Genomic DNA, 25,028 nt, shown 5'->3' with positions numbered 1-25,028 from the left:
TCACCTCCAGCACCCGACTTAACTAGGAGGGCGTGGTGCTCAGGGACACACCTCGTCCAGTCCCACAGCCACCAGATGGCAGGTCCGGGCTTAGAAACAGCCAGCAAACGATAACCACCTCCGAGATGCAGAGCAGACTGGGCATGGAACCCCGCACACCCCCTCAGACGCACATGGCGTGCACGAGGCCACCCCGCGCAGAGCGGCACTGCGGGGTCATGAGCCTGGTCCGGGACCACTGCCTCCCATCACTGTGGGGCCTGGGGCGGGTGCTGACCTCAGATCAGCGCTCCCTTCACCCCACCCGCTGCCTTCCGGGCCTCAAACAATGTCCCTTTTACCCCCAGAGCAGCACAAGATGGAGAAGGTCTCGCTCCCCGCGCGTCCCATCCCACGGCAGGCCTCTCCGGCTTCCGCTTCCTCACCTCGGAAAAGACGGGGAGAATGACGTCACTGCGGGCTTCATGGCACCCCTGTGGGGATTAAGTGGGTGCGTCTACAAAGCACCCCCGCAGAAAAGACGCCCTGTGCCTGCCACGACCCTAACTGCCGCTGATGAGCACTGATAGACTGCCAGGCTGGGGGCAGGCACCCGGGTGAGAGCAACGGGCTTCCCCTGCAGAGCCCTCACTGCACCCAGGACGTGGGCCCAGCCCACGCATGTGACCCTGCAGGGACGGAGTGGCCGCCATGGCCCAGCAGCTCCTCCCCCAGAGGCCACAGCCCTCTCCCCGGGAAGGGCAGAAATGTCAGCCAGGCCGAAGTCTGGAGATCTGCTGCTGGGAAGGGCTCATCTCTGCAGCCGTGTCCCCTGACCAGAGGGTCCAGGCGAGGGCTCAGCAACCTTTCCCAAAAACAGAGCAGAAGGCTAGTATTTTAGACTTTGTGGCCCACATGCCATCTGGCCCAGAAATTGTAAGTCTTCAATTTTTTTATTTTTTTATTTTTACAAAAAGCGCTCTAAGTTTAAAAACCTTGACTCAGCCCAAGGGCCTTCCAAAAACTGGTCCTGGGCCAGGTCTGGCCTGAAGACTAGCAGCCACAGTTCACCGACCAACCCCGACCCAGGAAAAAATGCAGACGCCAGCTGGGAGAACACAGCCAGGGGACACGATGAAAGGTCACAGAGCTCAAGCTCAAAACCGGGCTTTCTCCCCTCCCTTGCTCAGGCCTGGTTTCCACGTCCTCGACACACGACCAGGATGGGCTCTGCCCTCAGCTTACAGGATCAGTGGCACAGAGGCCGGCCAGCACGGACGGCAAGCTGTGCCCCACCAGAGGCCCAGCACGGGCACCCTGCAAGCACTGAGTCAGACGAACGCACACCTTTGCCAGGCAAGGCCGGAACCCGCCATTTAGAGAGGCGGACTCCCGGTCTTATGAAGAACAGGCCATCTCCTGCCAGTGACAACACTGCGGTTTCTGCCAGTGACCGCCCCCCTCCCCCGCCGTCATCATCACCAACCAGACAGAATCAGGAAGGCCCACGGGTCTGCACCGGCCCCTGGCCCGGCGGTCTCTAGCAGACAGGCCATGGCAGCGTCCCCCACGTGCGCCCAGCTTGGGGCACCTGTAGGACTCTTCTGGACCGTGCTCAGAGCTCCCGTTCACAATCCTGTTCAATGAAAAGTTACAGTTCCCAAAATAGCGCTGCTGGCAGGGCCGTTGCTAAGGAACGCCGGCCCGGGGCGGGGGGAGCTGTGGGTGGCTGTCCCCTGGGCCTCACTGTTCAGCCAGCGCTCCCTCCCAGCCCGTTCTGTCAGATGCCCACCCTACCCCGAGTGCTGCGGGGCACCCAGTGTAGCACCTGTGTTACACGGAGCAGCCACCCGGACTGTCACTCGCAGACACACACGCATGCACACACACACACGCACACACACGTGCGTGCACAGGCTGCCCCAGGCGTCCCTGCCACACAGAACCACACACATGTGATTTGTCACTGCCCAATCCCCCCCTTCCCCGCCAAGAAAGGAAACCTCATGCCTCCCAGGTCACCGAACACAGCATCAGGGGGACAACCATCTCTCCCGTGGTAGAGGACGAAATTCCTTCAGTTAGGCGAAGGCCAAGTGCACACATGCGGGAAGATGGAGGAACGTGAAGGCCCCTTACTGGCTGCCTTCGGGCAAGGGACGGAATGGAGGGGCCTGGGGGGCGCTGGCTGGCCCCATCCATCACTGAGGAGTCAGAGGAGTGTGACCAAAGCAGGGAAGATGGGCGTGCGGGGTGGGGGGGTCACCTCCTTCCTCCCCACCCATGCCTGGTCCACCTCCCCTGTCTTTTAGCAGCAGCCATGGGTCCCTCCCAGGTTCCGACAGATCACCAGGCTTTTCGGAACAAGAAGAGGGGTGGGTCAGGCTGTTGATATAATGCTCAGGCTCCTAGGAGCAGAAGACAACAGCCCCAGAGAGGGACATAGGCTCGCCCCCCGGGGCTCCCCCGCCTCGGAGCACCGCCTGGGAGCACCGCCTGGAAGCACCGCCTGGGAGCTGCTTATTGCTTTGTGGGCCAACTCCCAGGTGCCAGGCATGGGGTGCGAGCCGGGTGTGGGTTCGTGCTGGCCATGGAAGCTCAAGTGTGAGGTCTGGGGCACCTCTGCGGCGTCCCTGGCCAAGCCCGTGGTCACCGTCCCCCTCCCCGCCAGGGGCCAGCAGGGCACAGGCTCAGTGACGCGGCCCACGGCAGGGAGGCACTCGGACTGCAGGCACAGGCCTGGCCGAGACGGGTGGTGGCCACCGAGGAGTCCTTCATCCAGACCCAGGATGGGGAATCACGCCCCACCCCTACCCCAGACAGAGGCCAGCAGAGCGGAGAGGCTCACCACTCAGCTCCCAGGCCAGAGCCCGGAGGGGGCCCACACCCTAACCAGGGATTCTTAGCCACCAGCGGAAACACTGGGACAAGCCAGGGCCGGCCTCCACCCCCAGGGCAAAAGATGTTTTCTGAGCCCCGGCAGGGCAGAAACACCAGTGCGGGCTGGTATTCAGCCCAGGGGGCTGCTGCCCCACACGGCCCAGATCCCACTGTCCCTGCCGCTCCGGGGAGGGCACACGCAGGACAGAGTCCCGCAGAACAAGAGCACATACCCCTCCTCTCCCTGACCGTAGGCCCCTTCCCGGAAGCACCCCTACCACCTTGCTGACAGGCCCCCCCTTAGCGACTCCCCGGGAAGGCCCACTGCAGACCCACTCGGCCCACACCCTGCTCGGCCCTGGGCTTATCACCCACCAGGAGTGCAGGGAAGAGGCCAGGCTCTGTGGGACCTGCCCCCTCTCCAACCTCCCTGCACCTCACCCACCTTCTCCCCTTCCACCGCTGGGCCTGGCTCCCGCTGCTGCTCGGGGCTGGAAGATGGGCCCCACCCCCACCCTGTGCTCTCCAGCTCTCCGCTTCTCAACCCTGCTGGCACACGGCCGGGGGCAGCTGGGGGGCTTATGAAGCGCAGATGCCCGCATCCCAGCCCAGAGCCGCTCGCGGGCGAGCTCCGCAGGTGACAGTAACGAGCAGCGGGCTCTGGAGCCCATTCTGATGTCCTGGGGTCCCACTGAGACATCACGCCCTGCCCCCCGGGTCAGGTAGGGGCCTCGCGTCTTGTTCTCCGGGCGTGACACAGCTGGGCTGTGACTTTCTGTTGGCCTCTGGGGTTACTGACCGCGGCATCCGTCCGGGAGCGCATTTCCAACCCCTGAGGAAGGACGGACGCTGTGTTGGACCCACCTGGCTCGAGGCTCATAATCACTCAGCGGGACACAGTGGGATCTAGTGTGGGTGGTTGGTAAATGACACACCGGGAGCCAAGGCCGGACACCGCCTGCTCCATGTGGCCCATCCATCCTTCAGATGACATCTTTTAATGGGGCTCAGAGTTGAAGAAAAGCACAGGCCCTCCTCTGCAAGGCCCCCCTTTGCTTCTCTGACAGGAATCAAATCCACACCTTGGCTTCCCCTTCATTCAGTGGCCAAAATAACTTCTACGATGGGTGATAAAGAGACCTTAATGCTGTTCTTATCCTCCTTTCTCTTCCCTTCCCCAAAGTCTGCAGGAAGGTCTACTGGCGACATATTCAAAATGCGGGGTTTAGAGCTGCGTTGTCCCATCCCGACTAAAACAGTCCAGACTTCCATCAGCAACGACAGTACCCCAAATCTGAGGGTCAGACATTCAACACCTGAGCACCACAGCACCCGGGACAAAGCACCCCACTCACACGTGAAGTTCCATCCCCCGAAGGAAGCGATTTCGGGGGCCGGCCTCCCAGGAACGTGGCATCATGAAAACCCGTCCCTCTGCAGCTGAAGAGGAGAAATGAGGGCAGAGGCCGAGCCCGCTCGCACCGGGACCCCCCCGGGCTTCCTGAGGCCCCTTCCCAGTCCCGATGCCGGGACCAAGCCACAAAAACCCTGGACATGGGAACGGGAGTTCCAGGTGCCCGCACAGCCTTGGGGAGCTGACGGCACGCTGCCAGGCCCCCCGGTTGGGACATGGGAGCTCCCGGCCACGGCAAGGTCTGCCGACACCTGCGTCTCCTCGAAGGACCAAGCACGGAAGGTGTGCGTGAGGACCCGAGCCCTGTGGCTCGTTACCCCTGAGCGCGCCAGAACAGGCGGGAGCTCCAGAACATTGTGAACGATCGGCCAGAGAGCACACGCCCCGTGGTGAGACCTCTGGAGCCGTGTGGACGATGTCCGGGCCCTGGGCTGCGTGACCCCGGGGCAAGCCACCCCAGACCCTCACGTTCCTCATCTGTAGAGTGGGGTAAGCACCAGTCCGGGGCCTGGGGGCGCAGGGAAGGGATGGGACGGGTCAGCGCCCAGGACACCGTCGATGCTTCCCAAGGGTGACAGGGTACGAGAGGGCCTCGTGAGTCAGAACCACCTGCCCGAGTCAGGGATCGGGACAGAACTCGAAACGAAAGCCAACGCCACCAGCTTGGGGGAAGCAGGACGGAGGGCTAGTCTGCCCCACCGCCAGGCAGATGACGGCTCTCAGCTCCATGCCGGGTGCAGAGGTGGCCCGGAACCTCAGGACGGGCCTGACAGGGAACGGCCCCTGGGGAGAACCCGCTGGGGCCCAGCCCCTGCATCTGGACCTGGGCCCCCCGATAGCCGCTCCGCCTCCGACGGGCCTCTGGGCCCCACTTACCCCGCTCCATCATCTCCAGTAGACCCTTCTTGATGAGCTCCTCCCGGCCTTGCCTGCCGGCCATCTTCTTCTCCAACGCTGCACAACACACAAACGTGCCAGTGAGTCACCACGGGGCCCGCCTGCGCCTCCTGCTTACAGCAAGGGACTGCGGGGTCAGGGCCCACTGGCAGGGGCCGTGTCCAGGAACCCCAAGCTTTCCTACTATGCACTCTGCTGAGCATCGCACAGTCCCAGATGCCCCAGACTTGAGGCAGGGGGATCACTCTGCTGGACAATCTCCTTTCTCTGTCTAGGAAACGATTTGCCTACGAAAGAACTCGGTTTCAAATACGACCCCATGCAATTCCTCAAACCCTTTCTTGGAAAGATGCCAACTGCAGCCACGAACCATGATCACAGAGGGCATGAGGTCCCCCACGCATGCAAGCACTCTGCCTGGTGAGGACGGCAGTGGGGGACATGGAACAGAGCCAGCCCTTCCCTTCGGAGCTTGAAGACTAGCGGCAGAGGACAAACAGGTGATGGCAATGAAGTTATAGATTTAGAAATACTTACTGAACATCTACTATGTGCTAAGTGCTGAGCATGTACTAGGGAGTTCCTGGGGAGAAGAACCAATGCAGCCCCCCACTGCCCAGGGCTCCAGGAGGCTCTAGGAGGGAGCTGGCAGTGATAACCAGGCTGTTCTAATGATCAGAGCTAGTAAAGCGTCTACTGAGCGCCTACTTTGTGGCAGGCATAGGGCAGCAAGACAGGTACAGCCTCTACTTGGGGACACCAGACAATGAACATCTACAAATGAGCAAGCGGAATGACCCAGAACCCGAGGGACAGGGATGGGGTCTGGGAAGCCCTGGCTGGGCTGAGTATTGGGGCTGGCTTCCCAGCGGGTGTTCACGCTGAGAGCTGAGCATGAACAGGGAAGACCCGAACATTGGGAAAAAGACATTTTCAGGCCAAGGGAACATAATGTCCTTTCTTAGTCCAATCTCCAGGTGCCGGAAATATGCACAAAAATGAGAAATTGAGCCCTGGCTTTGGGAGGTGTACACGGAGCGCCTGCTGTCCCGTCTAGTAGACGGGGGTGAGCAGAACCAGGGTGGAGGTGAAGACCCAGGGGGACCCATGGTCTGGGGGCCCCACCCACAAACAGGATGTCACCCGCCCTGACTCCTGAGCCTCCCAGTGACCCAAAGAGGCCACTGCAAGGGTCTGCTGTCCCCATCTCAGGGGACTGCCCAGAGCACGTTCCAGCTCAGGGCCCACAATCCCAGACCACAGCCTCTGGGAGCCGTCCTTGCAGTGCTGCCCCTGCTCGCCCTTCCCAAGCCACTGTTGGCATGTTTGTCTCTTTAAATCACCTTTAGATGTACGTCATGCTAGCCAGCACTGCCTGTGAGGTCAGTAATATACTGAATACATGGGAATAAACCCCCACGCTCACGGGGAAGAATGATTTAGAATAAACGAAAGGCAGCCCTGATCCCCAGTTTTCCAAATGCCGGCTGCAGGCCCCCAGGTGGGGACCCCACAGGTGTTTACCTGCAGACCTCAGCCCACCTGCGGTGATCCCACAGCCCGTCACTCCCCCGCAGCACGGGACTCAGGGTGTGGAGCCCACAGACTGTGCAGCTCAACCCTCCAATTCTACAGCCCAGAGCACATCAGGGGCTCCCAAGGTCACAGAGGTCACCGTGCTCTGGTCCCCTGTGCCTTCCCCAGCTCAGTACCTTTGCATGAGCTATTCCCTCTGCTACAATGCTGTTCCCTGCTTTTCTCAAGGAGCCAATCATGCCTCGGCTCAACGGTGCCTCCTCACCCAAGACTGCTCAGATCATCCAGCCCAAAACGAGGCCCAGCCCACCGCACCTCCCCCCCAGCACCTGCTCAGGTCCTCCGTGGCCCCACTGGGGACCGGTAACCTCTCCAGGGCTGGAGCACATGCCCACTGGCCTGTTGCCCCCCACCCCACTGGGCAGAACGCGCTGAGTGCTCAGGTTCCCCATCTACTTGGTGCCTGGCACACAGCAGGCAGTCAGCACTCCTGCAGGAACCCTGCTCTGCCTTCATTCTTGACAAGGAGGACTGCTCAATCAGCCTCTTGGGGAGTTAAGAAATAATTTGTAAACTGTGTAACAAGTGTGAGCGGAGGGCCTGCTGCTCTCGGCAGCTCCCCCCACCCCCATCGGCTCTGTCTCCGCGTCCTAAGAGCTCTGGAATCTGCAGGGCTCCAAGGATGGGAAGGAGACCGGGGCCCCGGGGACCGCTAGAGACAGCAGCTGGAGACCAGCCCTTCCCAGGCTGGTCCCCAAGGCCTCGACTAATCCCATATGCCCAGCTCCCTTGTTAATGGTTTTCAGCCATAGCTAACAAGCACGTGCTCTGCAGTGAGGCCTGGTGGGAGCTGAGATGCCGTGCCCCCTGGGGTTTGCCCCTCAGGGCACTGACCTCCCTCCCCTTCACCAAGGACACCCCGTTATCCAGGAATCAGACCTGAGCCAGGCTGCCAGGGGTCACCCCAGCCTGTGGCCAGCTGGTTCCTGGACCCTGGGCCGGGCTTCTCCCTTGGAGCCTGGGGCCCCTCCCTGAGGTGGGTGGGGTCCCGGGAAGGGCACTGGCCTGTGGGCTGGTCCTCTGTGTTTACTTGGTCACTTTACCACCGTCAGCTGTGTCATTGTCCCCACACCTGTCCTCCGTGGTCCAGTTCCTGCTGTGGACGCTAGGGGGCAGGGGCAACGGTACAACCCGGCGCAACCCAACTTCCCACAGAGCCGGGACTGGCAGGGTGTGAGGATGCCGCCTGCGGTGAGTGAGGGAAGGAAGTTTCTGGGCCCTTTGCAGGGAGAGCGCTGGGGTGGGAGGGCCCGATAGCCAGCCTCTCTCTGCAGGAAGAGCTTAGGAGCCCGGAGCAGCTGGCTCTGGTTTCCAGTAAGAGCCCGGATGAGGGCCTCGACCCTCCCAGTCACCCAGGGGCCTCCAGGGAGGGCAGGCCCCAGTGTTGTCAGAGTGTGGTCAGCAAGGACACTTGTCCCAAGCCAGCCTCCCGGCCCCGGCCTGCAGGGACTGCCAGTGACTTGTGTGCCCTGTGAGTCTGGGCGGTGAGGGGGTTACAGGTGTGCCCGGTGCTGACCCGCCCCAGCCAGGAGGTCACCCGGCAAGGCTGAGTAGCTCCTGCCATTGGGGCCCATGGAGCTCAGCCCGCCCTCCCATGGGGGCTGGGTAGGCAACGTCAGCACAGAGAAACACAGCAACTGGGGTCCCACTCCCTGTCCCCCACACTCACCAGATGTCGTCTGCTTCAGCTTTTCGTTTTTCTTCTTCCTCCATTTCCAGGGCTTGAAGATCCTGCCCAGGGTGGCCAGTCTGCTGTTCCTCCTCGCCGGGGGGGTTCGGATCCCTGAGACCAGATACTCGGAGCGCGCTGGGGGGGCCTGGTCCATCTCATCTGGAGGGAACACCAAGGAGGGGCTCAAGTGATTACCAGCCCTACATGGCTCCATGGGGGGGGGTTGCTGAGGGGACCTTGGGTCCCCTCACCCAAGGAGCCACCAGTGACTCTCCAAAGCCTGGGGCTCATTGCCATGGGTGAGGACCCACAGGAGGCACATACCAGCGCCTGAATTCCTGTTCCCCCTTCTAGGGAAACCCTCCCCCCTGGAACCCTTCTGTGGCCTGCCAGAAGCCCCCCCCCCCAAGTTTGCACTTGGCCACAGCAATTTGAAGACTTCTCAAATTCCCCATGAAATCTCTCCCACCCCAGGACCTTTGCTCACGCTATGCCCTTCACCTGTGCTGCTCTTCTTGGCTTCTTTGCCCTGTCAACTTCAGCCACTGTGCTAAATCTGACTTTCTCTACAAGGCTGCACCTTCTCCTGCCCCAGACAAGGTGCAGAGCTTTGCCTTCTGCTCCTAAGGCTACTTGTGCCAGCATCGAGGAGTCGCAATGGTCCCTGGGTGCCTGCCCTCCAGCTCAGCTGTCAGCTCTCTGCCTTGACCCTCAGCTTAGGCCTGGCCATGGTCCTCACTGGAGAGCCATGGAAGGAGTCGGTCCATGAACAGGCCAAGGAAAGTAGCTCTCCTTTGGATCCTTGTTCAGAAAACTACTCTGTTTTCGCACTCTGTGGGACAGATAGGGATGGACATCCAAGGATGCTGGTGCCGAGACTGGTATTATCAACAGGCACTGGCTAAGTCACTGATCATCCCTCCCATCTGTGACCCATGTATGGACATGGAAGGAAAGAGAGCAGAGAGGCAACCAGGCCACGATCGATTGCTAAGTCAAGAAAATCACACGCAGCGTCACACAGCACACGCCAGCAACATGCATGAGGGGGTCGTGCAGAGAACACGGCTGCGCAGAACACGTCTGCAGGGCCCTCAGGCCATGGGGGACATGCGCTACTGGGGGCCTGGGAGAGAGGAAGACATGAGCTTCACGACTGGCCCTTCGGGAGTTTATGATGTGTTCACGTTCGAAGAAAGAAGATTCGTTAGAATGGGGAACAGTGCAGCGGACAAGATGGAGAAATCAGAGCAGCGTGAGGGCAACCTGCGCCGTCCCCACGGCCCAACGGACCCTGTCCACCGGGTGTGGCTAAGGCCGAGCTCAGGCCAGTGCCCGCGAGGATGGAGCAAGAGGCTTCAGTCGCCCCAAACCTCCTGACGCAGGGAAGGGACCTTTCTTCCAGCAGTGACGAGGCTCCAAGTGCCCTAAGTTTCAACCTTTCCGTGTCCCTTGGGCTCACGTTCACACACCCGTCAGTGCTCCCCAGTGTGGCCGCTGGCACATGTGCCCGACCCTGGCCAGGACACTCTGTGCCAACGCGCGCACACACACACGTGCACACACATGTTGCCCAGCACACATGCAGCTCCCCACAGACAGGTCGGGGGGCTTACATGGAGCCAAGAAGCCCCAGAGGGACCGGAAGCTCCCGGCAGAGCAGGGCTGCAATGAGGGGTCTCAGGAGGGCTGTCAGCAGAAGGAGGCCCCCAGAGGGGCCAGGCCCTGTGACGGGCTGGTCGCCGTCAGAGCTAGCCCTGTGCCTCACGTGACAGGGGCCCCAGGGACACGCGACCCCGGGGAGCGGCAGTCAGATGATCCCCGAGGTCTGACACCTATCAGTAGCCCAAGGCTCATGGTAAGGCACCCGCAACTTTGGCCTCAGTTTCCATGTCTGTAAAATAACGATAATGAACATCCCAGATGCCTTGTGTTGAAAGGAAGACTCAGGGTGACCACAGAGACCGGAAACTCAGGTAAACACATTCAACACAAAGTTCACTGAGTGTATGTTACAAACCCTGAATAATAACATTGTCTATGTTCTAAGGCTCTGTAGACACACTGGTTACCGTACCATGCTGGTGTGGGGGGGTCTCCTGGTAGAAGTTTTCCTGGTGGTTTATATAATACAAGGAACTCGAGAATGATGATGGGGTGAAAGTCAGTCCCGGCTTGTTCTGGGTCAGGGACAACCTGACTTCCCCTCACAGTAAATCTGTAAATTACAGTAAATCTGTAAGATACAGACTCATCCATTGCACAGATGAGCACACTGAGGCTCAGAGCCATGGGCCATCCTGCGGACTCCCAGAGCAAGGAAATGCTGGAGGTCGGCATGACCTTGAGCAGTGTGATTCCAGAGACATCCCCCCACCTTGTATCTCTAATCTGCTTCTAGGGTGACTATAAATTTGTGCCCAGAGCAGGACACAAATGGGGAAGACACCCACAAAAGGCACAAACCAGGATCGTCCCAGCCCACCACGGTGTGTGGCCACTCTCTCTAGCCGTTACTGTTAACTGTACAGCGGAGACCGTGTCCACGGTGGCTGACAAAGCAACCCCGTGTGGAAGAACAAGCCTAGGGGTGACTTGTGGGAGAAAGCAGCTCAGTTGAGCTCGTTTTCGTGCATGTTCCCAGCACCCCACGGGGCGCAGGAAGCATGGGTGAGGGAGGGAGGGAGCAGGCGAGAGGAGCCCCAGGGCGTGGGTCACAGACTCCTCCCACCACCGTCTCCCCAGCTCTGCGCTCCAGGCCTCCAGGCGCAGGAAGCAGACCATTCCCAGAGGCAGTTCATTCCGCCTTATTATTCTCTCCTTTCCTTTCCGCCCACAGAAGCGGCCAGAGCCACATGGCCCTGGAAGGCTGCTGTCCTGCAGGCATTTTGGCACAAGGGGGAGAGAACAGGCCAGGTCCCCCCAAGCCTCCAGGCTGGTTGGAGGAAGAAGATGAAGATCCCCAGAGAGGCGCCTGGGGACAGTGCACTGTTGTCATCACTTGGTTTATAGCTCACAAAAGACGGGGGGCAGGTACCAGAAACACAGGGCCCACAAGATGAGCATCTGCAGAAATCCAGAGGAAGGGGGTTCTGGGCAGGACCATAGCACCCAGGGCTTAGAGATGCCACGAGGGCACAGGAGAAAGGCACACTTGGGGCTCTGAGCTTCCTAGCAGCCAAAGCAAAAAGGAGCAGCACACAGAGTAAACCACAAATCAGACCCCAAATCCCACCCCATTGGCTACCCACATCACCAGGACTCCGGTCCAGGCCACCAGCAGCTCCGCCCAGATGCCCCCATGGGTGTTCTAGCCAGCCCCCTCCCACAGTGCCCCCACCCCTTTAAAAACAGAATTCTAGTCACACCACTTTTCTGCACGTTCCCTGCCCTTTCCCTTCTCCTGTAGCACAAACAGCAGCTCGATCACCAAGCCAAGACAGCTCCCCAGGTCTTCATCCCGCCCCCACCCACTCACCTCTGCCACCCTCTGCCCCGTGACTTTATCATCGTCATCGCCTTGCAGTAATGTTTCTGGCGTGCTACGGAAACCAGTATGGTGCAGTCATGCGGAACACAGGGGCTACGACCAGGAGTCTGGGCTCACATCTGGGCTCTGTCTCTCACAGATGGGAGTGGACATGCTGACCCCATCTCCTCCCTGCACCCTCGCGCCTCCCACGGCCTTGCTGGGGAACTGAGGGTGCCGCCCCTCCCATGTCCTTGCCTGGGGCTCGGCCACGTGGCCCGCTTGACTCCCTGCTCTCCCCACCACACCTCTGTCCCTGGCAGCTGGAACACGTACTGGGTCTTCACACACAGCGGAGCACAGAAGGGGCCCTACTCAGGGGCTTGAACCTGACCCAAAATTCGGAAGGAGCCCCTGAGGTCTCTTCATCTCCATTTACCAAGTATCCCACATGCTGGGCCAGGACAGACACCTTCATCTGAGCAACTTCTCGGGGGCCCTGCTGTCACCAGGGAGCGAACCCCAGGTGGCAACAGGCTCCAGCACCCCTCCCCTGCACCCTGGAGGGATGTCCTCTCCCTGCCACCTCCCCCAGCGGGGCTCAGGCCCAGGGACTGGCCCAAGGACAGAAATTTCAGAAGAGACACTGTAGCATCCAGCGAAGGAATTCCTTACCAGCACCTCGAGGGCAGAGAGGGCATCAGTGAGTCACTGACTGTGTGCGTGGGGGTCCGTGGGAGCTAGAGGCAGGTGTGCGCCCTCCTGGGCACAGAGTGGCCCCCACACACTCGAGGGCACGCAGGCGTGGCTGGGGCCAATGTGGCTAGTGGCGTGTCTGGGGCCAAAGTGGCGGGCGGGCGTGCTCCCGCATGTGTGTCTGCAGAGGGCAGGCAGGGCTGGGTGGACGTGCGCGCCGACCCCGTCCCCCACCCGTGAATTCAGACTCCATCTCTCTGGGGCTCGGGACGGAGCCGTTCCCCGCGCCGGGAGGCTCCCGGAGGTGCAGACGCATTAGCAGATCCCTCCAGCCTCCGAGTAACACGGTGCTGCGCCAGGGCCACCTTTGCCACCTGGGAAGCATTAGCGGTAATTAACGGGAACTGTTTCCCCACAGCCGCATGCGGAAGTAAAACAGGCCGCCACGGAGCGGGCAGGGGCCTCCCGGGGCTCCCGAAGGAGGGATGGGGCGGGTGGCCCGCCCCGCTGACAGGAGACGGCTGGAGCTAAGGGGGCAGGCCCCAGCCCGCACCCCGGACAGCGCCAGCCCTCTCCTGGTCCCTGGTGCCTGGCCCTGCCCACCTCCCCCCACCAGTGGATCCCACAGACGTGTGGCCCGGCGCTGTTCTAGAACAAGGCAGGGAAGGACGTCGATGCCCCCGTGACTGAGCTCACTGGGCTTCCGGCTAACTGTGCTGCCTGGCCCGGGTCAGCGCCTCTCCTCATGCCATCCCCTCCATGCTTGCTCTGATGGCTCTTGGATGTCGTCCTGGGGCGTCCGTTGATTGCGGCCGTCTGTCTTTCCCACCGGAACGAACAGGAGCTGTGGCCGTCTTGCTCCCCGCGAGCTCTGGGAGGTGGAACCACCGTGGCGGGAGCCTGGACCCGGCCCCCGTCCGTCTGACTCCAACGTCCCCTCCTGAGTGAGCTCCTGCTTCCTCATCTTCTATCCACTGACCTCCTGTCTCTCTTCCTGCCCTTCCCCTTTCACCAAAACACGGCGGGAGGCAAGCCCCCCACCCCCGCTGATGCCCGGGCGGCCCACCACGTGGCCGGCCTCGTCAGGGAGGCAGCGCCCTCCGCGTCCAGCGATCCAAATGCCACCTTGGTCGCTGCCTCACTCATCCGCAGGCTCGTCCGTCCGCTGTGGGCTGAGCCTGCCGGGGCCGGGGCCGCTCTGCGGGAAGCTGACTCGCTCGCGGAGCGGGAAGAAGACACGAAGAAGGAAACAACGGGGGAACTTCAGATTACGGACTGACTCATGCCAGAACTTGGCATGCCGACCACCACAGCGGGGCCTCTGTCCTCCGTGAGCCTTCCTGGCCCCAAAGACTCCATCTCTCGGGCGCCTGGGTGGCTCAGTGGGTTAAGCCGCTGCCTTCGGCTCAGGTCATGATCTCAGGGTCCTGGGATCGAGCCCCGCATCGGGCTCTCTGCTCAGCAGGGAGCCTGCTTCCCTCTCTCTCTCTCTCTCTGCCTGCTTCTCCGTCTACTTGTGATCTCTCTCTGTCAAATAAATAAATAAAATCTTTAAAAAAAAAAAAAAAAGACTCCATCTCTCGATACTCAGCAACCGCCTTCTGTGAGGCAAGCACCTGCCAGGTGTGAGGCAAAATGAAGTGGTGCTGGGCTCCCCTCCCCCCACCGCCGACCACAGAGAAAACCAAGATGCCTGGAATTAGCAGGAAGAACAAGTCGGGGGATGATAGGTGCAGAGGACATAATTCTTCCTGCCTGGGGGCCGAGGTGGGGGCAGTGAGAACTCAGAAGCCACTGGGGGCCCAGGTAATACTTGATTTGGGCCTCAGAGTTTGACAAGGATTTGTAAATCCAATGACGTGCGACAGGACGTGGTATCTGGGCAGTGGGAATTAAGGCCGGGAAGCACGCTCTGATGTCCCCAGTCCCTGAGGTTCCAAAGAAGCCCAGTAAAATCCCTACACAGAAAATCAAGGTCCACATGGAGATGCCAACTTTCTACAGTGCCAGTTAGCGACCAACACACACACGCACGCGTGCAGGCACACATACGTGCGGACACACACATGCACATGGACCACACACGCACGGGCACACGCATGTGCGGACACATACGTGCGGACACACATGCGTCCACGTGCGCACACACATGTGGACACACGTGTGCTCATGGACACACATGCGCGCGCACACACACACACGGACACGCGCAAGTACACCCACACGAGACTGCCACCAGCACCACCGGCCGCACATAACAGGAAGAACATGATATCCAAGTAAGAAAGGCATCTTCTAGTTGGGAATATACTGATAAGAGAAAAGGTAACAATTCTGTCTCATCCTTGATGTTCCTCTCTGCCCAGCGTGGGTCTGTGTACTTGAATCTGGGAGCCCTCAGCTGGAGCTCAGGGTTCCTGGAATGGGAGTGAGAGGGGAGGCTGGGGCCGGGCCAAGAAGTGTGGGAGTCGCTGAGGACGAGCAGTGGAAAGACCTCAAAAGTGCGGTGTGGATGGCTGGAGGCAGGGGCCCAGGCTGCAGGCGGGGGCCCCTCGGAGAAGGGACAGGCAGGGGAAGGGGGGCGGGCCGGCACAGAAAGGAGGGAGGGACCCAGAGATGTTGTTGAGACAGAGTCATCACCCAAGCCGGGAGAGCCATCAACACGGGACGTGAACACACGGTGAAGAATCCGGAAAACAGAGACGGGTTACGGCAACACCTCTGGGACACTTGCTGTGTTGTGTGACAAGCCCTGTCCCGAGCCCCTACCATGAATGAGCTCATTCCATTCCTGTCAAGCCCCTAGAAAGCAGGTCACTATTTCCATCGCCCCTATCACAGGGACACAAATGGAGACAGAGAGATGGGAAATCATTTCCCCAGGTTATGCAGCGAAGGTGGAGGTTACGCAGCGAAGGTGAGAGTACGCTCGGAAGTCAGGACACCCACCGGCGAAACCCGCATCCTATGCCCTGCGTCAGACCACACGGACTGGAGGATGATGTCCCCGTTAGGGGTACGGACTGTGGGATGAAAGTAGGCCTGGAGCTGAGACCATCATCAGAGCAGCACAAAGGTCATGGCATTTAGCATCAAAGGCCACCGGCTTCTGTCCAGCCTGCAAAAGCTGTGGTTTGACATCTGTCTACAAAGAGGAGCTGGGTGTTTTAAGTGACCCATCACCCGGATGGGTCTGAACCTCCTAAACCAAATTTTCAAAATGGACTTTAAGTCTCCCAGATGTGAAAATATGGCTGGTTTGACCTTCACTCCTCCTGGAAATTGCTCGAGTGACAGCTGAAGGGCAGGACATGTGGGGGGTACGGACCAGTACAGGCAGAAGCAGGAGCACACCCGAACAGCGTCCAGGAAGGAGGGAGGCACTCCGCGGCATCACGGCTGGGGTGGACGTGGGGACTGGCCACTGGGGTCAGCAGGGGGCCGGCAGGGGCAGGAAGGGTGAGTGTATTCAAAAGGGGGGCACCTGTAAGGGCCGATGGCCGTCTTTCCAGAACTTCTGCAGGCTTTCTCCACTGCTCTTCCAGCCTGCGCCTCAGAACCTGCAGCCCATCACAGCCCCTGGGTGGAAAAGCACAGCTTCCCCGGTGCAGAGGCCACGGGGCCCCCACGGCAGGGCCCCACCCCTCTCCGGGCGCCCAGCATAGCTCTTGGCGTGTGGAGTACATGAAGGAGAGAGTAAACGCATGCCTGAGTGAGACGGCTGCATCCTGCCGCCGGAAAACAGACGTGGGATCAGAATGCAGGTTACTGGTTCTCAACAGCGACCAGAGTCACCTCTGCACCCCTTGACAGCGGGGGATAATTAAATTCCTAAGCAACGTCCAGGCTTCACGCTGCCGCACCCCGTCTCCCGGCTGCCACCGTAGACAGATGGCGTCTCCTTGCTGTGTTCTGCTCGTCAGTCGAGGGCTAAGAAACACAAGAGCCTGGCTGAGCTTCAGGGAGAACGGCGGCCCCAGAATATCGTGAATCGAGTGGATGCTTAATTGTAGAACGTGGTTTTGAATGCCCAAGGGGAGCCGCCAAATTCTTCAGCATGTCTGTTCCAAGCAAACAACCCCAGGGGACAGGGACTGAATTTCCAGCTCCATTTGACATTTAAGAAGAGGAGGCTGGGGTGGGACCTAAGTAAGAAAGTCACACAGCTGGTAAGTAGTGGGACTGGCATGGGAGCCTAGGCTTTCCGACATAGAGCTCACCCGTGGGGCGTCACACAAGTGTTTCCCAATGCACGTTCCATGGAACCCTGGCACGGGAGGGGCTCTGCGGTTGAAGGCAGGCGGGAAAACACCATGCGTGCTGAAAGCCCTCCCTGAAGGACCACCGCATACTATCACAGCAAACAAATGCTCTGAGAAGTCCTGCAGTCAGCAACTCTATTCAGCTGCTTAGCCAGCTTTTCCTACACAGATGGATCGGGCCTGTTTACGCCTCGCTGCCCAGACAGCCATAACCACACACGGGCTGGAGCGAGAATGGATTTGGAGCAGTAGACGGCAGAGGAAGCAGTTTAAACGTACTCCCGCTAAGAAGTGTACACGGCAAATTTATTTTTGGAATATAAACGTCTTGTCCCCGATATCTGTATTCCAAAGACAAAGGGGATCCTCTAAGACCTTCCTAGAAGTTGGGCCTCGAAGCTCCCCGTGTCTCCGAGTGTCTACTAGCTGCCCGAGGCCCCTACACGGCAACGGTGCAAACATAAAGACCAGACAAAGAACCGTCAACATCCTGACACTTGTGGAGAAACCAAGGCATCATTCAAGCAGTTTCTTTCTTCCTCGCATACATTGTGGAAAAACCACCCCATCTGAGGAGAAGGCCCATCTGTTTAGCATCAACCCCATAATTCTGCCAATGGTCGCTGGTGTCTGCCAGACATATGGCCAGTTCTCCAAGTGAAAATCAGCTCAAATCTGTAAATCAAGCAGGTCTGGAAAGGCTGTGTGGAGTTTGGAACCAGGAATAAAAGCATGAGGAGGATGGGATCAGGGAGGGAGAAGGGGCGGATGGGAAAGGCACCTTTGTCGTCACCAGCTCTGGCGTTTGCTGGTGTTGGGCTCAGCGGGAAAGTCTGTATTTGCACATCAGCAAATGCTTACAGAAATTATTTAGCAAGAAGCCCACGGACTTTGCAAAGACTAGAAGCTGCTTTTAGAGGCAGCCCTTGAAGAGCCTCTCGGACAGAGGAGAGAACAACGAGTGTTCCGGAGAGAGGATAAGCCGTCAAACAACGCACCAGGAGACACCGGCATCGCGATGTGAGTCTAGACAAACGCTACCGCCCAGCATCTTCAAAGCCCAAGTTCCCAGCCCGGACTTTCCAAACCAAAGTGTAAGAGGAGAGTCTTATACGCCAGTCCAAGCTTAAGGGCAAATGTTAGTTTTTTAAAAATATGCATGTCTTAGCATTTTTCTGAGGAAATTAAACATGTTTAAATGTTGGGAAGATTCTGAGCCAATAGATCCGTATTTTGAAAATGTGTCCCGCATTCATTTTGCTGAGGTCAGGGATGGGCAAAAGTTCTCATATGTATCTCGCATCTCTCTCCGGTGCCGTGGGCCGCACACTCTGTGTTGTGACTGCCCAGCCTCCGACGAAAGCAGCGGCAGACGGTGCCCAAGTTAATAGGCCTGGATACATTTTAATGAAACTTTATTTATAAGAACCAGTGGAAGACAGATTTGCTCTGTTTACCCACTGTTTGCCAGCTCCTGCCATAGGTGGTCCCTTTGGAAATGTCTTCAGGGAAAAGGTGCCCCCTGGGCGTTTTTAGAAGGAAGAGAGTGAGCGGGAGTGGTTTGTGCTCGGGATCCTTTACCTCCGCTCGCACTCCTGACCCCTGGGGTCCAGGCCAGAGTCATTTCCCGCCTCCAACTCTGCGGCCTCCGATGGGTTTCCCAGCGTCTATCTGCTAAGCCTGGCCCCCCAGGCAGACAGGGTCTGTGTCACTTCCCTGCTTAACGTCATAGTGGCCTTTAGGATGACACACAAGACCGCAACAGTGACCCCAGATTCTGGAGTCTGCTTCAAGCTTACCTCACACCACGCCCCTACCTCACCCCACTGATTGCCGCCTCTCCTCTGCTTCGCCCTGCTCAAGCTCTCCCGTCATAAGGCTGCCCCCATGTCAATCCCTCTGGAAGCAACTCTTGTCCCTGATGAACTCCTACTTAGTCCTCATGGTCCCATTCTCCATACCCACCCGTTAGGCTTCCTGTTACATTTTGCACCACAGGCTCCAGTACAATTTAGAATTAGCTATCGATCTGCCTGCTCATGAGTGGAATGTCCTCTTTGCTATCTGACCAGGACAGCAGGGACCCAGGATGTCCCATGTAACTGCCTCCCCAGGCCCGAAAACAGAGCCCAGGGGGGCCCAGCAAAGCTTCGGCAAGTATTTAAGAAGCAAAAGGAAAGGAGAAGCCGACTCCTCTGCGCTTGTGCTCGAGTTCACGGTCTCTAGCCGTGGGGAAGGAGTGCAGGCACCTCTGAGGTATAAAATCCTACAGAACAAGACACGATTTTCAGAATTTGCCGAGCTGGGCTCCCCACCCCCCGTTTGCTGACCCTGCAGCCACACTATGTTTTAGCCTGGCGCTGCCCCCCCGGTGCCTCCATGGTTGACTTGTGGCTGCCCTGAGAGCAGAAGCCGCTATGCCTGGGAACATGCAGTGTCCCGGTTTTGTTGTCACTGTGGCTCCCAACTTCGCCACAGGCCCTCGTCCTGGCCTGGATCCCCTGGTGGCTGTCACAGAAGCGACAAGAAAGGTGGCCCCAGCCCAGCCAGGTGGCAAGTCCGCACAGCTCAGGTTTTCCAGGAACACACCACGGCCGGTGACACCCGTCTCCTTGGAGCGTGCTCAGAGTCTCTGGCTGCGGCTGGGAGCCAGCCCCCTGGTGCCCCCCAGGACAAGCCAGCCCCAGCGGAGGGAAGCACAGCTAACCTCAGCCCCAGCCACTGCTCTCTGTCATCGCGGGGCACCCAGGAGCCGCTCCGGTGAGGTGGCCAGCTCTGCCCACTCCCACCTAAGAGTGGGAGACTCGACTGATTAACTGATTAACTCACACTTGAGACAACGCGGCTGACCATTGACTCTGGGCCCAACACCTAACCCTGTGCTCCCAGGCCCCTGCAACGTCTGACCCCACCTCACCCAGCTCCAGGGGCCTCCACTGGCCTTAGAATAAATTCCCACTTTGTGCTTCAGCCCCCGGGGGCCCTTTCCACCTCTGGAGCCCTGGACTTGGTGACCCCTGGAGGGACCCTCTGCTTCCCACCTCTGCCAGCCACCTCCTCCTGGTCTCTCAGCTTTGGCTGCCAGACTGTCCTCCACACGGAGACCCCTGGAGCTACAGCACAACCTGGTCGGGCAGAGCTCCTTGGGGAACTCTCCCTAGGACTGTCCCAGCAGGAGAGGCCCCGCCCACCTCCGGTCCCACCCATGACAGGCCCCACCCACAGCCGGCCCCACCCACAGCAGGATCTCGAGAGTTCTGGAAAGGAGCAGGGAAGGAGGGAACAGAAGGGCCTCCACGGTGGAGGTGCTCTGTGGGGAAGGCGAGGTCGGTCTTGGCCTCAGGTAAGTTTCCTGCCAACTTGAGGACACCTAAGGACACCTGGCACGAGTCCTGAAGACCCAGCGGGAGGCAAGCGAGCTAGTCAATGTGGAAGAAGAGACTCTTGCTTGGATGCACGCACCACGTTTTGTGTCTCCATGCATCACGGCGCCGCTGTGGACATTCGCAGACATGTTTTCGCTGGAAGACCTATTTCCAGGTCTTCTGGATGCACACATGGAAGAGCGACTGCTGGGTCTTAGTCCTATTTGAGCAGAGGCCAGCCTGTCTCCCACGTGGCTGCACGACGCACCATGACTTGGATGAACACCCAGAAGGACATACCCAGTGAGAGGCGCAGTCCCAAAAGACGTGCCTGGGTATGAAATGGCCAGAATAGGTAAACGTGGATCGGTGGTCACCAGTGCTGGCTGGGCTGAGGGGAGGGACACGGGGTGATGGCTGATGGGTCGGGTTTCTGTTTAGGTGATGAGAAAGTTCTGAAATTAGAGGTTGCACAATCCTGCGAAGGTACGAAGGCCACAGAACTGTGCCCTTTATAATAGTCTAACAGCTAGGGAAACAGAGGCAGAAGACAGAATTCGTGATCTGGAGGACAAACTGAGAGAGAAAAGGAGTCAGGAGAAAGCATGGAACAAACAGCTTAGAAGCCATGAAAACAGAATTAGGGAAATGAATGACACCATGAAACATTCCAACTCAGAATTATTGGGATCCCTGAGAGGGTAGAGAAAGACAGAAGACTAGAAGATATAGTTGAACAAACTCTGGATGAAATTTTTTCCAGTTTGGGGAATGGAACCAACATCATGTCCTAGAGGCAAAAAGAACACCCCCAAGGTCAACGCATCTAGAAAGACCTCAAGGCACTTGATTGTGAAACTGACAAATCATAATTTTAGACAAGAGCTTCTGAGGGCAGTTGGGGGAAGAGATTGCTTAAGTACAGAGGAAGGTCCTTCAGGATAAGGTGAGACCTGTCCACAGAAAGCTGGCAAGCCAGAAAGGGCTGGCAACACATATTCCGGGCACTAAATAAGAAGAACATGCAGCCAAGAATACTTTATCCAACAAGACTGACATTCAAAATGGATGGAGAAATAAAGAGCTCCCAAGACCAGCAAGGCTTAAAAGAGTATGTGACCACCAAGCCGGCACTATAAGAAATATTAAGGGGGGTTCTATAAAAGAAAGAAGAACCCAAGAGTGACACAGAAAAGAAATTTATAGAGACAATCTATAGAAACAAAGACTTCACAGGTAACACGATGTCCATAAAAACGTATCTTTCAATAATCCCTCTCAACGTGAATGGCCTAAATGCGTCCATAAAATGGCACAGGCTTGCAGATTGGATAAAACGACAGGACCCGTCCATATGCTGTCTATGAGAAACCCGTTTGGAACCTAAAGATACATCCAGACTGAAAGTGAAAGGAAGGAGAAGCATCTTTCATGCCAACGGGCCTCAAAGAAAGCTAGGGTAGCGATTCTCCTATCAGATAAATTAGATTTTTTTTTAAGGATTTTATTTATTTACTTGACAGAGAGAGATCACAAGTAGACAGAGAGGCAGGCAGAGAGAGAGAGAGAGAGGGAAGCAGGCTCCCTGCCGAGCAGAGAGCCCGATGCGGGATTTGATCCCAGGACCCGAGCCGAAGGCAGCGGCTCAACCCACTGAGCCACCCAGGCGCCCCATAAATTAGATTTTAAACTAAAGACTGTCGTCGGAGATAAAGCAGGACACTGCAGCATTCTGAAAGGGGCTACCCACCAAGAAGATCTAACAATTGTAAATATTTATGCCCCCATATGGGAGCAGCAATGACATAAGCCAATGGTTAATCAAGATAAAGAGTCATATTTCTATGCATACATTAATAGGAGGGGATATAATAGTTAAAATGTTAAATTTAGGGGTGGCACAGCCGGTTAAGCATCTGACTCTTGGTTTCATCTCAGGTCAAGGTCCAGGCTCCCAGGATCAGGCTCTGCGCTCAGCAAGGGGTCTGCTTGTGATTCTCTCTCCCTCTCCCCTTTCTGCTCCTTCTCTCTCTCTCTTTCTAAAATAAACAAATCTTTTTTAAAAATTAGAGAATATTAAATTCAGGTATTTTAAATGTTAAATTGAGGCATTTTACCTCTATTAAAACAAAAAGGAGGTCCTGACCTAGTGGTGCCCCCTGTCACGTATAAGGCAGGGTCAGACTAATAAAACTGACCCAGAAGAGCAGTGGTTTCTGGGTAGGAACAAAGGTCCAACAGTCCTGCCCTTGCCCCTTCGCCCGCGTCTCGAGCGTGGCGTGACCCGGTGCTGAGGAAAGCCGGGTCCCAGAGAATAACTCACGCGATCCTTCTAGACCCAGCAGGTCTGCACAGAGGCGAGCAGCCTCCCCACGTCCTTGACGCTGGTCGCTGCCCCGCCCAGCCTCTGCCTTCACGTCCGCCAACCCAGCCCTTCGCTGAACAAGGACTCCGGGGTCCAGGAGGAAGCCAGCCGGGAGGCCGAGCGGTAACCCCCACACACATCCGGACTGTGGCTCAGGCAGATCTGAAAGGGCCACACAAGCCTAAAGTCTCGTGCAAACTTCGCAATTACCCTAAATTAAAATTGCGCAGAGGATCACCGATTTCAGGGCGTCCTGGCTGGGCCCTCACGATGCCACATGGAGGCACCGCTTTGGCTGGCGAGCACACGCGTGCTCCTGAGCAAGCGCCCCGGAAATCGGGCGGCAGCCCCGTTCCATTAGGCCTGAGCAGGGAGTCGCTAGAAGGAATCAGACTCAAGCTCAAATGAGAATGAGTTTGGGTAAGCACTTTCCAATCGGAAAAACACAGTGAGTGAACCACCTGGAAAGAGGCAGCTTGGAGACTCACAGGCACACCTTCCTCCAAAACATCTTCACTGCCCATAGATCTTGCATGTCCATAGGAGCCACATGCCAAAGCGACAAGTAGAGCCTGGGAGGGCTAAGTGACTGGCCCAGGATCACACGGCACCGGGCGACGGCCCCGGACGTGAACAGCGGACTTCCCATCTCACCTGGCGAAGGAGGTTTTTACACATCTCTGCTGCTCACCCACCCCAAGCCCAGACCAGAGCGTGACAAAATGCATGCCTTGCCCAGCTGCTTTTGCAAACTCCGCATACGCTGTGGACCCCAGAACGATGCCAGTCCTCCCCACTCAAATGCCTTTTAAAAAGTCATTACTCTCAAACTCCCTTTATGAACACCAAGTGTTGAAAGGTCTTGGGTCACAGTTTCCAGCCTAACGAGCGAATCCCCACGTGGAAGTTTACATGTGCTGTTGGAATGGAGTCCACGGGGACCGCTCATGTCTCAGCCTCAGAATTCATTTCCTTCCTCATCTATTAAGTAAATGAAGTAGAGCCTGAGATGCTCCCGGTGGGTTGAAATGAACATGGGGAAGGAGAGAAGGCAAGGACCTTGTCCCTAAGGCATCCGGACCCTGGGCAGTGGAGAGCACTGGATGTGGAGCTTCTCACACAGCCGGGAGCTGGGGTGCTCTTCCCAGGTGCTTGGTCTGTAAATCGCCAGGGAACCTCTTAGGGCAAGTGCGACGGGACCTGCCAGAGGTGTTCAGGGATGATCGCAAGTGTGGGGGAGGACGTGAGAAGGGCCCAGCCTTCAACACACAGTGGACAGAACGGAAGATGGGGCAGCCACTGTGGGGAATGGTCTGGCAGTTTCCTGACCAGTTACCCCAAATCACCCTCTGACAATTCCACTCCCGGTGTTTCTCCCAAAGAAGTAAAAGTACATGTCTGCACAAAAACACCCGTGAGTACTCGTAAGAGCGCTACTCACCATTGCCAGAGAGTGGGAAAGGACAATCCAAGCTTCCACCAACTGATGAAAAGAGAAATAAAATAATGGTCCACAATGGACCATTACTGGTCCATATAAAGGAGTGGAGGCTGCACACCTGCTCCCCATAGATGGACCTCGGAATCATACTAAGTCACAGAAGACCTCGTGTGACACATGGTTTCATTTACACAAATTGTGGTGATGGTGGCACAGGCCTGGGGACATAAAACCACTAAATCGTATACTCTACGTGGGTGACTTGGACGGCACATGGATTATAGCTCAATAAACCTGTTACAAAAACAGAAAAACACAAGACGGTAGAGGCCAGACCACATCCTCTCCCAGCTCCATTTCCAAGCCAGTTGAGAGCCAAGGGGGGTCTTTCCCGACCTCCCTGGAGGGTAGTGTCTCTCACGACAAGTGGACCTCTGGACCCGAGGCTGCTGCCCATAGCCATGGTCCTCGCCGCCCCCTGGTCAGGAGCTCCATATCAGAGCAAGTGTGAGCATGTGCCAACACTGTCCACACCCTCCTGAGTTCCTCTCCCCACCACGGACTCGCTCAGGTCGACTCACCTGCTTCTGTAGCAAGAGCTCACTCCCTCCACCCATCCCAATGTCCATGCTTGCTGTTCCACAATCCATTGGCTGCACAAGAGCAGAGTGATGGTCGAAATTACAAATCGGGCCCTGCCACACCCTGTCTACACTCTCTATTGGTTTCTCCCTGATGTGGGATCCAACCCAAACTCTCTGAAGTCCCTCTGGCTTCCCTTTTCCATGTCCTTCCCTCTATTCCAGTCACACTGACCATACTCTGCATTTCTGGAGCATGCCCAGTTGGTGGCTGCCTCAGGGCCTTTGCACCAACTATCCCCTCCACCTGGAATGCATTCACCCCAACACTGCCACACTGCTGACTCCTCATCTCCAAGTCTCGACTGCAACAATGTGCCCTGCCTCCCCACCCACCTTCTTCATGTGGCT

At 57.7% G+C, this 25,028-nt stretch overlaps 1 protein-coding gene across 6 annotated transcripts in view; it reads right to left on the bottom strand.

Moving 5' to 3' along the window:
• The window catches only part of PHACTR3 (phosphatase and actin regulator 3), a 225,140-nt gene that overhangs the window by 82,586 nt on the left and 117,526 nt on the right, over positions 1 to 25,028 (bottom strand). For 5 of the 6 annotated variants that reach the window (XM_047747010.1, XM_047747009.1, XM_047747012.1 and 2 more), the window contains exons 2-3: positions 8,436 to 8,597; positions 5,150 to 5,227 (exon numbers count right to left, since the gene is read on the bottom strand). In XM_047747010.1, coding sequence (XP_047602966.1) covers positions 5,150 to 5,227; positions 8,436 to 8,592 — 235 coding nt within the window. In that variant the 5' untranslated portion in view covers positions 8,593 to 8,597. Of the gene's footprint in view, positions 1 to 5,149; positions 5,228 to 8,435; positions 8,598 to 10,515; positions 10,639 to 25,028 lie in introns of those variants that run through there. The other variant, XM_047747014.1, reaches the window with a different exon arrangement.

This window comes from Lutra lutra, chromosome 9 (genome assembly GCF_902655055.1).
Source record: "Lutra lutra chromosome 9, mLutLut1.2, whole genome shotgun sequence".
In the NCBI taxonomy this organism is placed as follows: domain Eukaryota; kingdom Metazoa; phylum Chordata; class Mammalia; order Carnivora; family Mustelidae; genus Lutra; species Lutra lutra.
The sequence above is the reverse complement of the archived record's forward strand: the minus strand, read 5'-3'. Positions and strand labels throughout refer to the sequence as shown.